This window comes from Monodon monoceros, unplaced genomic scaffold, assembly GCF_005190385.1.
Source record: "Monodon monoceros isolate NGI ecotype Baffin Bay Population unplaced genomic scaffold, NGI_Narwhal_1 Super_Scaffold_13, whole genome shotgun sequence".
In the NCBI taxonomy this organism is placed as follows: Eukaryota; Metazoa; Chordata; class Mammalia; order Artiodactyla; family Monodontidae; genus Monodon; species Monodon monoceros.
The window spans coordinates 64,866,697-64,880,718 of NW_021703769.1; the positions used below are offsets into that span (position 1 = coordinate 64,866,697).

Genomic DNA, 14,022 nt, shown 5'->3' on the forward strand with positions numbered 1-14,022 from the left:
AGATATGGAATAGTCTCCTAAAGCCTCCGGCTTCCACAGTGCAGGAAGTCCTGAAGTTCAGAAGACTGGAGCCCAGAGGCCGCGGGTGGGATCCGGCGAACCGGGGCTCTTTCATTGGACAGCCCGGATCGGAAGAATCCAAAGTGGAGGGGGGGGGGTTGCGATAGGCTGTCGCAGACGTAGTCAGAAGAGGATTAAAAAGCGGATATCCGGGCCAGGAAGAGAACTCAAAAAGCCGTAACTTAAATTATCTAAATTATCTTCTGAAAACTGCGTTACGAAATTATGCGTCTCCCTATCCTGCGTCTTGGCGAGTTGGACTGTTCCAACCTCCTCCAAGGAGCAGTAGAGTGCGGTCGGTCGTATAGAGAGTCCCCTCACGTAGGAGGCGTGGGAAAGAGTGCCGCGGGGCAGTCTGGGCCGCTCCCGCCGTCCGCCGCCATCTTGCTTTACTCTAAGGCGGCTGTGACCGCGGCTCAGAGCAAACTTGAGCGATGAGGCTAATAGCCAGAGCTGGGTCCCTCTCGGTGAGTACAGCTGGCGGGCTTGGGGGAGGGTGGGGGAGCAGATTGTCAGCAAGGTCATACGGACCGGAGGTGCCTGGTTTGGGCTCCTGGGGCCTTGGGTTTTGTTCTGCCCTTCAGGTGAATCCTGCCGGCCAAGTGGGCTGCAGGCTGGGTGGATTGGGCGTTGGAAGGCCAGCTCGTGCTTTGAGCAGAGCAGACTTAATGCTGGAAAACCTGAAGAGAGGGGGAGGGCTTAAGAGCGGAGGTGAAGCGACTCGGGTGGAGACACCTTTGAAGGTCACTGCTGCACTTGGTGTGCAGAAGGAGACCGCGAGATCTGGGCCGCAGGAGGCCGGCGTAGACCTAGTCCCCCATCCCTAACCTATCAACTGCGGCCTCTTCTTCTTGACGTATCACGGAGCATCAGCTTCCCCAACGGTTAAGTGGGCTTATGAGTAAAATCATAAGGAAGAAATGAGTTAATGCCTTTATAGCTCTTTTTACCGTGCCTGGAACTTGATTGTTACTGTGGTGTCCTGGCTGTATAAAGTGTGCTTTTCTTGATCTCTTGTTAGAGTTTATCCAGGAGGGTTTCTTGGCGTGCCCTCTAGAGCTTCTTAAGACTCCTCCTTCAAGCCCGAGTGAAACACAGCTGTCGCTTGGGGAAAACTCCTCTAGGGTCAGTGTTATATCAGTGTGAACCGGTGGTTGTCAAGGGGGGACAGTCTCAGTCTCTGAGATTTAAAAAGTTCAGCGAAGGGCTTACCTGGTGGCGCAGTGGTTGGGAGTCCGCCTGCCGATGCAGGGAACACGGGTTCGTGCCCCGGTCCGGGAGGATCCCACATGCCGCGGAGCGGCTGGGCCCTTGAGCCATGGCCGCTGAGCCTGCGCGTCCGGAGCCTGTGCTCCGCAGCGGGAGAGGCCACAGCAGTGAGAGGCCCGCGTACCGCAAAAAAAAAAAGTTCAGCGAGGCCAATTTTGCCCCCCAGGGGACAGTTGGCAATGTATCTAGAGACATTTTTGGTTGTAACAGCCTGGGGGGAAGTGCTACTGCTGAACATCCTACGGTGCACAAAGCCACCCACAATAAAGAATTTTCCAGCTCAAAGTGTCAAGAGTACCTGGGTTACTGAGTAACCTAGTAACCTTCTAGAAGGAGGTGCAGAAGACCAGGGAATGGAGTTTCCCTGTGCTTAATGTCTAAATACATAAAATATGAATTTTACAAATAGCTGTAATTTAGTCTGTAATTCTCTTACCCTTTTTAGCACCCCTAGACTAACCAGTGATTAATAACCCTTAGAGAGAAGCCCAGTTAGACTGGCAAAAGGCCCCAAAAGCTCTTCCTCCATTGCATCCATCCCCACCTTCCAGTAGAAAAAAGAACTCAGAGTTGAAGAGGACCAATGTAAACAAATTGCAATAAGCTTGAAAGCAATTGTTTCTACTTATAACACTTATTTTACATAAGAATAAATTTATACATCTTTTGTTATTTAAACAAATTAGTAGTTGTATGAACAATTACTAGGATAATATTTTGCAACAAATTTGAATGGGAGAAATTATAGGAAGTACCTAACCAACAAAGTATCACTGTTCAGGCACATTTGAGAGGAGAGCACCTAAATGTACCTTAGCAATAGAACTATGGATTATTTGAACTGCTGTGCCCACAGCAGCTTTTTTACTTTCTGGAAAATCAAAAGCTAGAATCAACAGTAGGGTTAACTATACCACACCCAGGAAATGAAATTGATGATGATAAAGCAAAGCTAATTGGAATTTATAATTTGAAAGCACTAACAGCAAATGAAAACTAGGAATCAGCTTATCGATAGTATAGCACTGATGCTGAATGCACAACAAAAAACCCGTCCTGGACAACATGGAGTAGAGGCATTGCAGCCTCTGAGGGGGGTCCTTGGGAAACTCTAGCAGCATGTTCATTTGATCCTGGGAGTACCAAGGATTAACTCTCAACATCTCCACTAGTAACCTTAAGATCCTTAGACATAATCAAAATGAATCATGTGGCATTATATATCATTTGCCAAAAAAAAACTGAATAAAGTTATGCATTTTGGATCCATTATCTGACATTTAAGAGGACCCCTTTACCTTTGCAGTGGCTGCATATTATATACTGAGAATCTACTATGGATGAAGCTATTGTTAATCTCAGGGTATATTAGTCAAAGAAGATAAAACCTTTGGTTGTGTAGTCTTAATGTAGCACAGAAGAGAGTGAAGATACTATGGGAAATATCGGGGGCTGGAGGAAGTTTTCTTTGATATACTTTGTCTTTTTTAAAGATTACTAAACTGATTAAGGAAATGAAGTCATATTGGAAAATAGACTAAAAAGATGAGACTCTTTGGGCAGATAAGGGAAACAATAATGCTGAAATCTATAAAAGCGTATGAATGTGGCTATTCCACACTTTTTCAAAAATTTCCAAAGCATTAGAGCTAGAAAGGACCACTTGAAGTTTTAATAAGGTAGTTAAAAGGTAAAAGAAAATACAGTAATTCTTTACATAGTACAAAATGAACATGTTCAGCTCAGTATTCCTTCAGGCTCTACAGATCACAAATAACTAGAGATTTAAGAGTGGCATGGGTAAACTGGTGGGTAGTAATTTCATAGTAAAGTTAATCAGCTAAATCCCCCCATGGAGTTCTTTTATCACTGAACACCCTCTATTGCTTGGGCCCACTTGGATACAATGCACTATTCTTTTGAGAAATGTGGTAACCTGTCTTTTTTGTGTTTAGAGATTTTATTCCCTCAAAGTTGCTCCCAAAGCTAAAGCCACAACTGCCCCTGCAGGAGTGCCTCCACATCCTCAGGACCTTGAGGTTAGTCCCACTGAGTTGCTCACTGGACACATACGTGCCTTACTGTCCTTGGTAATATAAAGACATTAATCACATCCCTACTTTATTTTAAATACAGTTTACCAAATTACCAAATGGTTTAGTGATTGCTTCTCTCGAAAACTATGCTCCTGCATCAAGAATTGGTTTGTTCATTAAAGCAGGCAGCAGATATGAGGACTCCAACAATTTAGGAACCTCTCATTTGCTTCGTCTTGCATCCAGTTTGGTAAGCATCTTTACTACCTCAATATGTTTAGAAATCTGTGGCACCTTGGTCCTACAGAAAAGAAAAACTAAAAGCAACATCCCTATATTAGTTTCCTGAAGCTACCATAACAAATTACTGCAAACAGGGTGGCTTAAACAACAAGAATTTATCCTCTCATAGTTCTAGAGGCTAGAAGTCAAAGTCAAGGTGTCAGTAGAGCCGTGCTCCCTCTAAAGGCTCTAGGAAGAATCTTGCCTTGTCTCTCCTAGCTTCTGGTGGTTGCTAGCAATCCTTGGCGTTCCTTGGCTTGCAGCTGCATCATTCCAATATCTGCCCCTGTTCTCACATGGCCCCCTCTGTGTCTCTGTGTCCAAATATCCCTCTTACTGAATTTTTCCAGTCATATTAGATTTAGGGCCCACTCTAATCCAGCATGACCTCATTTTAAATATTTATATCTGCAAAGGCTATTTCCAAATAAGGTCACATTTGCGGGTTCTGGGTGGACATGAATTTGGGGGACACTTTCAACCCAGTACAGTCCCCTAATACATCATGAAAAACCACAGGATATTTACCATAGAGAAGCATTAAATTAGTGTCCATCCGAATGTTAGTGCTAGAGCATGAGAAATCTGTAAAAAACAAAATTTTTAATTTTAAAAAAGAAGTGCCAGAAACGGAAAGAAAATTACTCTTTCTCATATGCAAATCTCTTTCAGAATAAATGGATGAATCCAGTAAGCTTTATCTGATAATGGAATTTTTACCTAAATGTACTTTGTATAAAAATCTATACTTGTGCTTTTTGGTCAACTTTGTTTTATAATTCTTAAACTAAAAAGGATTCACTATTCGGTTAGCGTTCCTTTTGAATTTAATGACAATTAGACTTTAGATTTTGACATAAAGTGATGTTTGGCAAGCTTAGCATTAAAAAACTACTAAAAACAATTGTTTTTTCATTTCTAAGACTACAAAAGGAGCTTCATCTTTCAAGATAACCCGTGGAATTGAAGCAGTTGGTGGAGAATTAAGGTTTGTTAAAAATAAGTAATCGGAAATAGTGAAAACACCAGAAGATAATCAATTGTAAAGGAACTTTTCTCTGTTATCAAGGTGGTTAACAATTTCTTAAGGCACAAGAAGGAAAAGACTGATGAATTTGACTGCATAAAATGTAAAATATCTTTATGCCTTAAAGTAAAAATTTAAGTAACTAGGAATAGATATTTGCAACATATGTAACATGGAGAGGATTATTTGGAAAAATAAAGAACTACAAATTAGGAAAAAACAACCAAAGAGTAAATGGACAGACATAGGAGAGGAACAGGCTGTTCCCAGAAGAGGAAGCCAGAAACAATGATATTTACTTATAATCAACAGTGTGATACCATTTTATACTGCTGGTGGGAGAATAAATTGATACATCTACATAGGAAAGAATCAAGGACTATCTGTTAATGTTGAAAATGAGCATATTCTACAACCTAACAGTTTTTAATCCACATGCACAAAGGGATTCTTTATCGTTATTGAGACTGGAAACAATCTAAATGCCTATCTTTAAAGACATGCATAAGTGAAGTATGATATAGTAATATGCTGGGACTACTACACAGCAGTTAAGAATGAACTCAATCTGTTTCAACATAGCAGGCTTTAAAACAAAATATTTTGTGGAAAAACAAGTTTCAAGATTTTGTTAAGATATGAGGTTTTTAACAAAATAATATGTAATGCCTATGATTATGTTTGTTTCTAGAGTCGGAGAAAGTGTGAGAGTTAGCCTGGGAATGGTACAAAGAGACCTTCAACTTTAAAGTTGCCTTTTTTTTTAAGTAGTGGTAAAATATACTTAACGTAAAATTTACCATCTTCTGTTGTATAAGTTATATGGCAATAAGTGTCATTAAGCAACCATCACCACCACCCATGTCCAGAATGTTTTCATCTTCCCCAACTGAAACTCTGTAGCTATTAAACACTAACTCCCCATCCCCCTCTTCCCCCGGCCCCAGGCAACCACCATTCTGTGTTCTCTTTCTATGATTTTGACTACTCTAGGTACCTCGTATCAGTGGAATCATACAGTATTTGTTGTCCTTTCATGACTGACTGACTTCACTTAGCAAAATGTCTTCAAGGTTTATCCATGTGTAACATGTCAGGATTTTCTTCTTTTTTTTTAAGGTTGAAATATTTGCAGTTTTCTTAAGATTTTTAAAAATATTTTTAAAATTTAGTTGAGTGTATTTTTGTTATACTATTATTTATACTTTATGTACTTCAAAATAATTTTTTCCAAAAGAATTGGTTGACTTAACGAAGATATAAGGGAAAGCTTGTTCTTCTGATTTAGATAATTCACTGTAATTTATTTTTGACTCAGTGTGATTTCAACAAGGGAAAGCATGGCTTATACTGTGGAATGCCTGCGGGATGATGTGTAAGTACCTTTGTGTGTTTAGAACATCTGCTTTTAAAGAAATACTAAGTTGCTCAGTTGTAGTCTTTTTTTTAATGTGGCATTATGACCTCTGATGTTGGTTTCGGATTATTATTCACAAACTGCCTAAAGTTTAATAATGAGAGCAATACAGTTATGTAGAATGGATGTTGGTTTTAAATTTTTGACTGGTAACCCTTATCTTCATGTCTTCTGTAGTGATATTCTAATGGAGTTCCTGCTCAATGTCACCACAGCACCAGAATTTCATCGCTGGGAGGTAGCTGCCCTTCAGTCTCAGCTAAGGATTGACAAAGCTGTGGCTTTTCAGAATCCACAGGCTCGTAAGTACACTTTCATATTATATTCCGTTGTTTCTAAGATACTGGGTTTTTGAGAAGATCAATTTGTAGAAGAATAAAATTGCTATCGAAATTCTTTTTCTCCTTGGGTTTGAAAATACCCTCTCCAAAAATTTGTCCACTTTTTAAAACATATTGTTCATTTCTAAACATTTGTATTGTTATTTTTCATCTTTGATAGCAAGTAAATTGACTATAGAATCCTAGGCCTTTTGCCTGTGTTGTCCCCCTCCCCGATCTCCCCACCCCTGGTGTTTTTTCAGTGGTTGTTTTGCTTACACTAAATCTGGCAGCAGTTTATTGTTGCTGCTGCTGCTATTATTGTTTAGCCAACTCACTTTTATTGTGTCTTTCCAAAGTAATCAACTTAATTTTTAAAAAAAAAAAAAACTTTTTTGTATTCATACTTGTGTTTATATAACGTTTAGTTATCTAATCTTGACAAGCACATCTGGCAAAACAAATCTTTAAAAAAAAGCACCACTGATTCTCAGAAGTCATAGCACTTCTGGTAGGAGCGGAAGTGTGCAGGTAGACCACTGAGGTGTAAGCAGGTGACCAGCTGCAGGGGCTCAGAATGGGATGGACTTCTCAGATGCAGGCCTGTCAAGAGAGGGTCTCCTGTCAAGTGTCTGGAACATAATGAGTGCTTGGTTCCTGTTAGCTCATATTGTTTCACGGAGATAACTTTGTTACTCCACACCTCTACCAAAGAAATAGATAGAATGGTAAAATTGTACAAAAGATGATTTCAGTGTCCAGAGTAGCTTTCTTCCCCACTGGTAGCAGTGAGGCTCCAGCCCTTATCCTTTCTGCCTGGACAGTTATTGTAGTCTCCTGGCTTGTGTCTCTGCCCCCAGGTGTACATCTTCCACCAATGGCAATGTACATTTTACATTGCCATTACAGTGATCCTTCTGACATGAAAATCCAGTGAAAATCCTTTAAAGGCAAGCTCTTTAACTTAGCATATATGGTAACTAATGATCTGTCCCCTGCCTCCCTCCCTTGTTTCTTGCTCTCTTTCCCTCCTAGCTGCAATTCCCCTTTGAATCAGACTGTTGTCATACTTTATGCCTTTGTCTGTGTCCTCTGCCTCAAATGCTGTTCCCAGATCATTCACCTGGGAAACACCTACTCATTCTGTAAGACTCATCCCAGATTTTACTTTTGTTACTCCTTTCCAATTCCCACTGCCCTTCCCTAGTGCTCCCGCTGCACTTTTGATATACTACTAACATCACACCCATAATACTTTATTTTACATTTTTTCCCCCTCAACATTTTGAGGGCACACATGTGTCTTACTGCTCTCTGTGTTTCCAGCACAATGCCTGGCATGGAGGGACACCCAAATAATAAGCAAATAAAAGAGACATACCTCAAGCAAAGGCACTGAACCACGAAAGTAGGAACAGTGCCAGGGAGGTGTACAATTGTTAGTAGCATTTGACCCCTGTAAGCTAGTAATATGACCTAACACTGACACTTTCATATCTCCTCTTACCCTGACGACTCCCTTGTTACCTCGAGAGGGAACCTAGAAGTAAGCAAAATTCAGATTAGATGACTTAATCAAGGTCACATGGCAAATCAGTGGCAGAACTGTAATTAGATTCAGACTTCTGAATCTAAAACCCATATATGGTTTCCAGATGATACCAGGTCGATTAAAGTTAGAGAAGAGTTTAGGTGGACTCTGACATTTAGAAGCTGCTATCATAGAAACTCTTATTTTTCTCAGCACATTCGAGTGGCAGAATTTTAACAGTTGTTAGAGGTTAAATGAAATATTTTCAGTCCTCTTAATACTTGAATTTGATGACCAAAGTTGTGTAGTTTAGTTGCTTTCTAGGCTCTAAACGTCGTGTTGTCTTTATTTAAATCACACTTCTGTAACTGCTTCTTTACTTATTTTACAGACGTCATTGAAAATTTGCATGCTGCAGCTTACCGAAATGCCTTGGCTAATTCCTTATATTGTCCTGATTATAGGATTGGAAAAGTGACACCAGATGAGGTACTGATAAAACACATTACATTTTTTTTTTTAATTTTATTTTATTTTTTTATACAGCAGGTTCTTATTAGTCATCAGTTTTATACACATGAGTGTATACATGTCAATCACAATCGCCCAATTCAGCTCACCACCACCACCACCCCCACCGTGGCTTTCCCCCCTTGGTGTCCATACGTTTGTTCTCTACATCTGTGTCTCAATTTCTGCCCTGCAAACTGGTTCATCTGTACCATTTTTCTAGGTTCCACATATATGCATTAATATGTGATATTTGTTCTTCTCTTTCTGACTTACTGCACTCTGTATGACAGTCTCTAGATCCATCCGCGTCTCAACAAATGACCCAATTTCGTTCCTTTTTATGGCTGAGTGATATTCCATTGTATATATGTACCACAACTTCTTTATCCATTCTTCTGTCGATGGGCATTTAGGTTGCTTCCATGACCTGGCTATTGTAAATAGTGCTGCAGTGAACATTGGGGTGCATGTTTCTTTTAGAATTGTGGTTTTATCTGGGTATATGCCCAGTAGTGGGATTGCTGGATCATATGGTAATTCTGTTTTTAGTTTTTTAAGGAACCTTCATACTGTTCTGCATAGTGGCTGTATCAGTTTACATTCCCACCAACAGTGCAAGAGGGTTCCCTTTTCTCCACACCCTCTCCAGCATTTGTTGTTTGTAGATTTTCTGATGATGACCATTCTAACTGGTGTGAGGCGATAACCTCATTGTAGTTTTGATTTGCATTTCTCTAATAATTAGTGATGTTGAGCATCTTTTCATGTGCTTCTTGGCCATCTACATGTCTTCTTTGGAGAAATGCCTGTTTAGGTCTTCTGCCCATTTTTGGATTGGGTTGTTGTTTGTTTTTTTAATATTGAGCTGCATGAGCTGTTTGTATATTTTGGAGATTAATCCTTTGTCTGTTGATTCGTTTGCAAATATTTCCTCCCATTCTGACGGTTGTCTTTTCGTCTTGTTTATGGTTTCCTTTGCTGTGCAAGAGCTTTTAAGTTTCATTCGGTCCCATTTGTTTATTTTTGTTTTTATTTCCATTACTCTAGGAGGTGGATCAAAAAAAATCTTGCTGTGATTTATGTCAAAGAGTGTTCTGCCTATGTTTTCCCCTAAGAGTTTTATAGTGTCTGGTCTTACATTAGGTCTCTAATACATTTTGAGTTTCTTTTTGTGTATGGTGTTAGGGAGTGTTCTAATTTCATTCTTTTACATGTAGCTGTCCAGTTTTCCCAGGACCACTTATTGAAGAGACTGTCTTTTCTCCATTGTATATCCTTGCCTCCTTTGTCATAGATTAGTTGACCATAGGTGTGTGGGTTTATCTCTGGGCTTTCTATCCTGTTCCATTGATCTATATTTCTGTTTTTTGTCAGGACCATATTGTCTTGATTGCTGTAGCTTTGTAGTATAGTCTGAAGTCAGGGAGTCTGATTCCTCCAGCTCCGTTTTTTTCCCTCAAGATTGCCTTTGCTATTCAGGGTCTTTTGTGTCTCCATTCAAATTTAAGATTTTTTGTTCTAGTGCTGTAAAAAATGCCATTGGTGGGCTTCCCTGGTGGTGCAGTGGTTGAGAGTCCGCCTGCCGATGCAGGGAACACGGGTTCGTGCCCTGGTCCAGGAAGATCCCACATGCTGCGGAGCGGCTGGGCCCGTGAGCCATGGCCACTGAGCCTGTGCGTCCGGAGCCTGTGCTCTGCAATGGGAGAGGCCACAGCAGTGAGAGACCTGCATACCACAAAAAAAAAAAAAAAAAATGCCATTGGTAATTTGATAGGGATTGCATTGAATCTGTAGATTGCTTTGGGTAGTATCGTCATTTTCACAATGTTGATTCTTCCAATCCGAAAACATAGTATATCTCTCCATCTGTCTGTGTTATCTTTGATTTCCTTCATCAGTGTTTTATAGTTTTCTGAGTACAGGTCTTTCACCTCCTTAGGTAGGTTTATTCCTTGGTATTTTATTCTTTTTGTTGCAATGGTGAATGGGAGTGTTTCCTTAATTTCTCTTTCAGATTTTTCATCATTAGTGTATAGGACTGCAAGAGATTTCTGTGCATTAATTTTGTATCCTGCAACTTTACTAAATTCATTCATTAGCTCTTGCAGTTTTCTGGTGAAATCTTCAGGATTCTCTATGTATAGTATCATATCATCTACAAAAAGTGACAGTTGTACTTCTTCTTTACCAATTTGTATTCCTTTTATTTCTTTTTCTTCTCTGATTGCCATGGCTAGGACTTCCAAAACTGTTGAATAATAGTGGCAAGAGTGGACATCCTTGTCTTGTTCCCGATCTTAGAGGAAATGCTTTCAGTTTTTCACCATTGAGAATGATGTTTGCTGTGGGTTTGTCGTATATGGCCTTTATTAGGTTCCCTCTATGCCCACTTTCTGGAGAGTTTTTATCATAACTGGGTGTTGAATTTAGTCAAAAGCTTTTACTGCATCTATTGAGATGATACGTGGTTTTTATTATTCAGTTTGTTAACATGGTGTATCACATTGATTGATTTGCGTATATTGAAGAATCCTTGCATCCCTGGGGAAAATCCCACTTGATCATGATGTATGATCCTTTTAATGTGTTGTTGGATTCTGTTTGCTAGTAGTTTGTTGAGGATTTTTGCATCTATATTCATCAGTGATATTGGTCTGTAGTTTTCTCTTTTTGTAGTGTCTTTGCCTGGTTTTGGTATCAGGGTGATGGTGGCCTCATAGAATGAGTTTGGGAGTGTTCCTTCCTCTGCAATTTTTTGGAAGAGTTTGAGAAGGATGGGTGTTAGCTCTTCTCTAAATGTTTGATAGAATTCACCTGTGAAGCCATGTGGTCTTGGACTTCTGTTTGTTGGAAGATTTTTAATCACAGTTTCAATTTCATTACTTGTGATTGGTCTGTTCATATTTTCTGTTTCTTCCTAGTTCAGTGTTGGAAGGTTATACCTTTCTAAGAATTTGCCCATTTCTTCCAGGTTGTCCATTTTAATGGCATAGAGTTGGTTGTAGTAGTCTGTTAGGATGCTTTGTGTTTCTGTGGTGTCTGTTGTAACTTCTCCTTTTTCATTTATAATTCTATTGATTTGAGTCCTCTCCCTCTTTTTCTCGATGAGTCTGGCTAATGGTTTATCAATTTTGTTTATCTTCTCAAAGAACCAGCTTTTAATCTTATTGATCTTTGCTATTGTTTTCTTTGTTTCTATTTCATTTATTTCTGCTCTGGTCTTTATGATTTCTTTCCTTCTGCTAACTTTGGATTTTCTTTGTTCTTCTTTCTCTAATTCTTTTAGGTGTAAGGTTAGATTGTTTATTTGAGATTTTTCTTGTTTCTTGAGATAGGCTTGTATAGCTATAAACTTCCCTCTTAGAACTGCTTTTGCTGCATCCCATAGGTTTTGGATTGTCATGTTTTCATTGTCATTTGTCTCTAGGTATTTTTTGATTTCCTCTTTGATTTCTTCATTGATCTCTTGGTTATTTAGTAACGTAGTGTTTAACCTCCATGTGTTTCTGTTTTTTACATTTTTTTCCCCAGTAATTCATTTCTGAACTCATAGCATTGTGGTCAGAAAAGATGCTTGATATGATTTCAATTTTCTTAAATTTACTGAAGCTTGATTTGTGACCCAAGATGTGATCTATCCTGGAGAGTGTTACGTGTGCACTTGAGAAGAAAGTGTAATCTGCTGTTTTTGGTTGGAATGTTCTATAAATATCAATTAAATCTATCTGGTCTACTGTGCCATTTAAAGCTTCTGTTTCCTTATTTATTTTCATTTTGAATGATCTGTCCATTGGTGTAAGTGAGGTGTTAAAGTCCTACACTATTATTGTGTTACTGTCGATTTCCTCTTTTACAGCTGTTAGCAGTTGCCTTATGTATTGAGGTGCTCCTATGTTGGGTGCATATATATTTATAATTGTTTTATCTTCTTCTTGGATTGATCCCTTTATCATTATGTAGTGTCCTTCCTTGTGTCTTGTAACATTGTTTATTTTAAAGCCTATTTTATCTGATACGAGTATTGCTACTCCAGCTTTCTTTTGATTTCCATTGGCATGAAATATCTTTTTCTATCCCCTCACTTTCAGTCTGTATGTGTCCCTAGGTCTGAAGTGGGTCTCTTGTAGACAGCGTATATATGGGTCTTGTTTTTGTATCCATTCTGCAAGCCTGTGTCTTTTGCTTGGAGCATTTAATCCATTTACATTTAAGGGAATTATTGATACATATGTTCCTATTACCATTTTCTTAACTCTTTGGGGTTTCTTTTTGTAGGTCTTTTTCTTCTCTTGTGTTTCCTGCCTGGAGAAGTTCCTTTAGCATTTGTTGTAGAGCTGTTTTGGTGGTGCTGAATTCTCTTAGCTTTTGCTTGTCTGTAAAGCTTTTGATTTCTCCGTCGAAGCTGAATGAGATCCTTGCTGGGTAGAGTAATCTTGGTTGTAGGTTCTTCCCTTTCATCACTTTAAGTATATCATGCCACTCCCTTCTGGCTTGTAGAGTTTCTGCTGAGAAATCAGCTGTTAACCTTATGGGAGTTCCCTTTTATGTTATTTGTCATTTTTCCCTTGCTGCTTTCAATAATTTGTCTTTAATTTTTGCCAACTTGATTACTATGTGTCTTGGCGTGTTTCTGCTTGGGTTTATCCTGTATGGTACTCTCTGCACTTCCTGGACTTGGGTGGCTATCTCCTTTCCCATGTTAGGGAAGTTTTCAACTATAATCTCTGCAAATATTTTCTCTGGTCCTTTCTCTCTCTCTTCTCCTTCTGGACCCCTATAATGCGAATGTTGTTGCGTTTAATGTTGTCCCAGAGGTCTCTTAGGCTGTCTTCATTTCTTTTCATTCTTTTTTCTTTATTCTGTTCCGCAGCAGTGAATTCCACCATTCTGTCTTCCAGGTCACTTATCCATTTTTCTGCCTCAGTTATTCTGCTATTGTTTCCTTCTAGTATATTTTTCTTTTCAGTTATTGTATTGTTCATCTCTGTTTGTTTGTTCTTTAAGTCTTCTAGGCCTTTGTTAAACATTTCTCATATCTTCTCAATCTTTGCCTCCATTCTTTTTCTGAGGTCCTGTATCATCTTCACTATCATATTCTGAATTCTTTTTCTGGAAGGTTGCCTATGTGCACTTCATTTAGTTGTTTTCTTGGGTTTTATCTTGTTCCTTCATCTGGTACATAGCCCTCTGCCTTTTCATCTTGTCTTTCTTTCTGTGAATGTGGTTTTTGTTCCACAGGTTGCAGGATTGTAGTTCTTCTTGCTTCTGCTGTCTGCCCTCTGGTGGATGAGGCTATCTAAGAGGCTTGTGCAGGTTTCCTGATGGGAGGGACTGGTGATGGGTAGAGCTGACTGTTGCTCTGGTGGGCAGAGCTCAGTAAAACTTTAATCCACTTGACTGCTGATGGGTGGGGCTGGGTTCCCTCCCTGTTGGTTGCTTGGCCTGAGGGAACCCAACACTGGAGCCTACCTGGGCTCTTTGGTGGGGCTAATGGCGGACTCTGAGAGGGCTCACGCCAAGGTGTACTTCCCAGAACTTCTGCTGCCAGTGTCCTTGTCCTCACTGTG

The 14,022-nt window shown here is 39.6% G+C and overlaps 1 protein-coding gene across 1 annotated transcript in view; it reads left to right on the forward strand.

The window, feature by feature from the left end:
* Positions 1-366: 366 nt before the first annotated feature.
* Positions 367-14,022, forward strand: part of LOC114894525 (cytochrome b-c1 complex subunit 2, mitochondrial) — a 31,858-nt gene continuing 18,202 nt past the window's right edge. Inside the window, exons 1-7 of the mRNA XM_029221289.1 lie at positions 367-527; positions 3,285-3,368; positions 3,466-3,615; positions 4,571-4,635; positions 5,993-6,049; positions 6,269-6,393; positions 8,334-8,431. Of these exons, the coding sequence (XP_029077122.1) occupies positions 495-527; positions 3,285-3,368; positions 3,466-3,615; positions 4,571-4,635; positions 5,993-6,049; positions 6,269-6,393; positions 8,334-8,431 (612 nt within the window). The 5' untranslated portion in view covers positions 367-494. The remainder of the gene's footprint in view (positions 528-3,284; positions 3,369-3,465; positions 3,616-4,570; positions 4,636-5,992; positions 6,050-6,268; positions 6,394-8,333; positions 8,432-14,022) is intronic.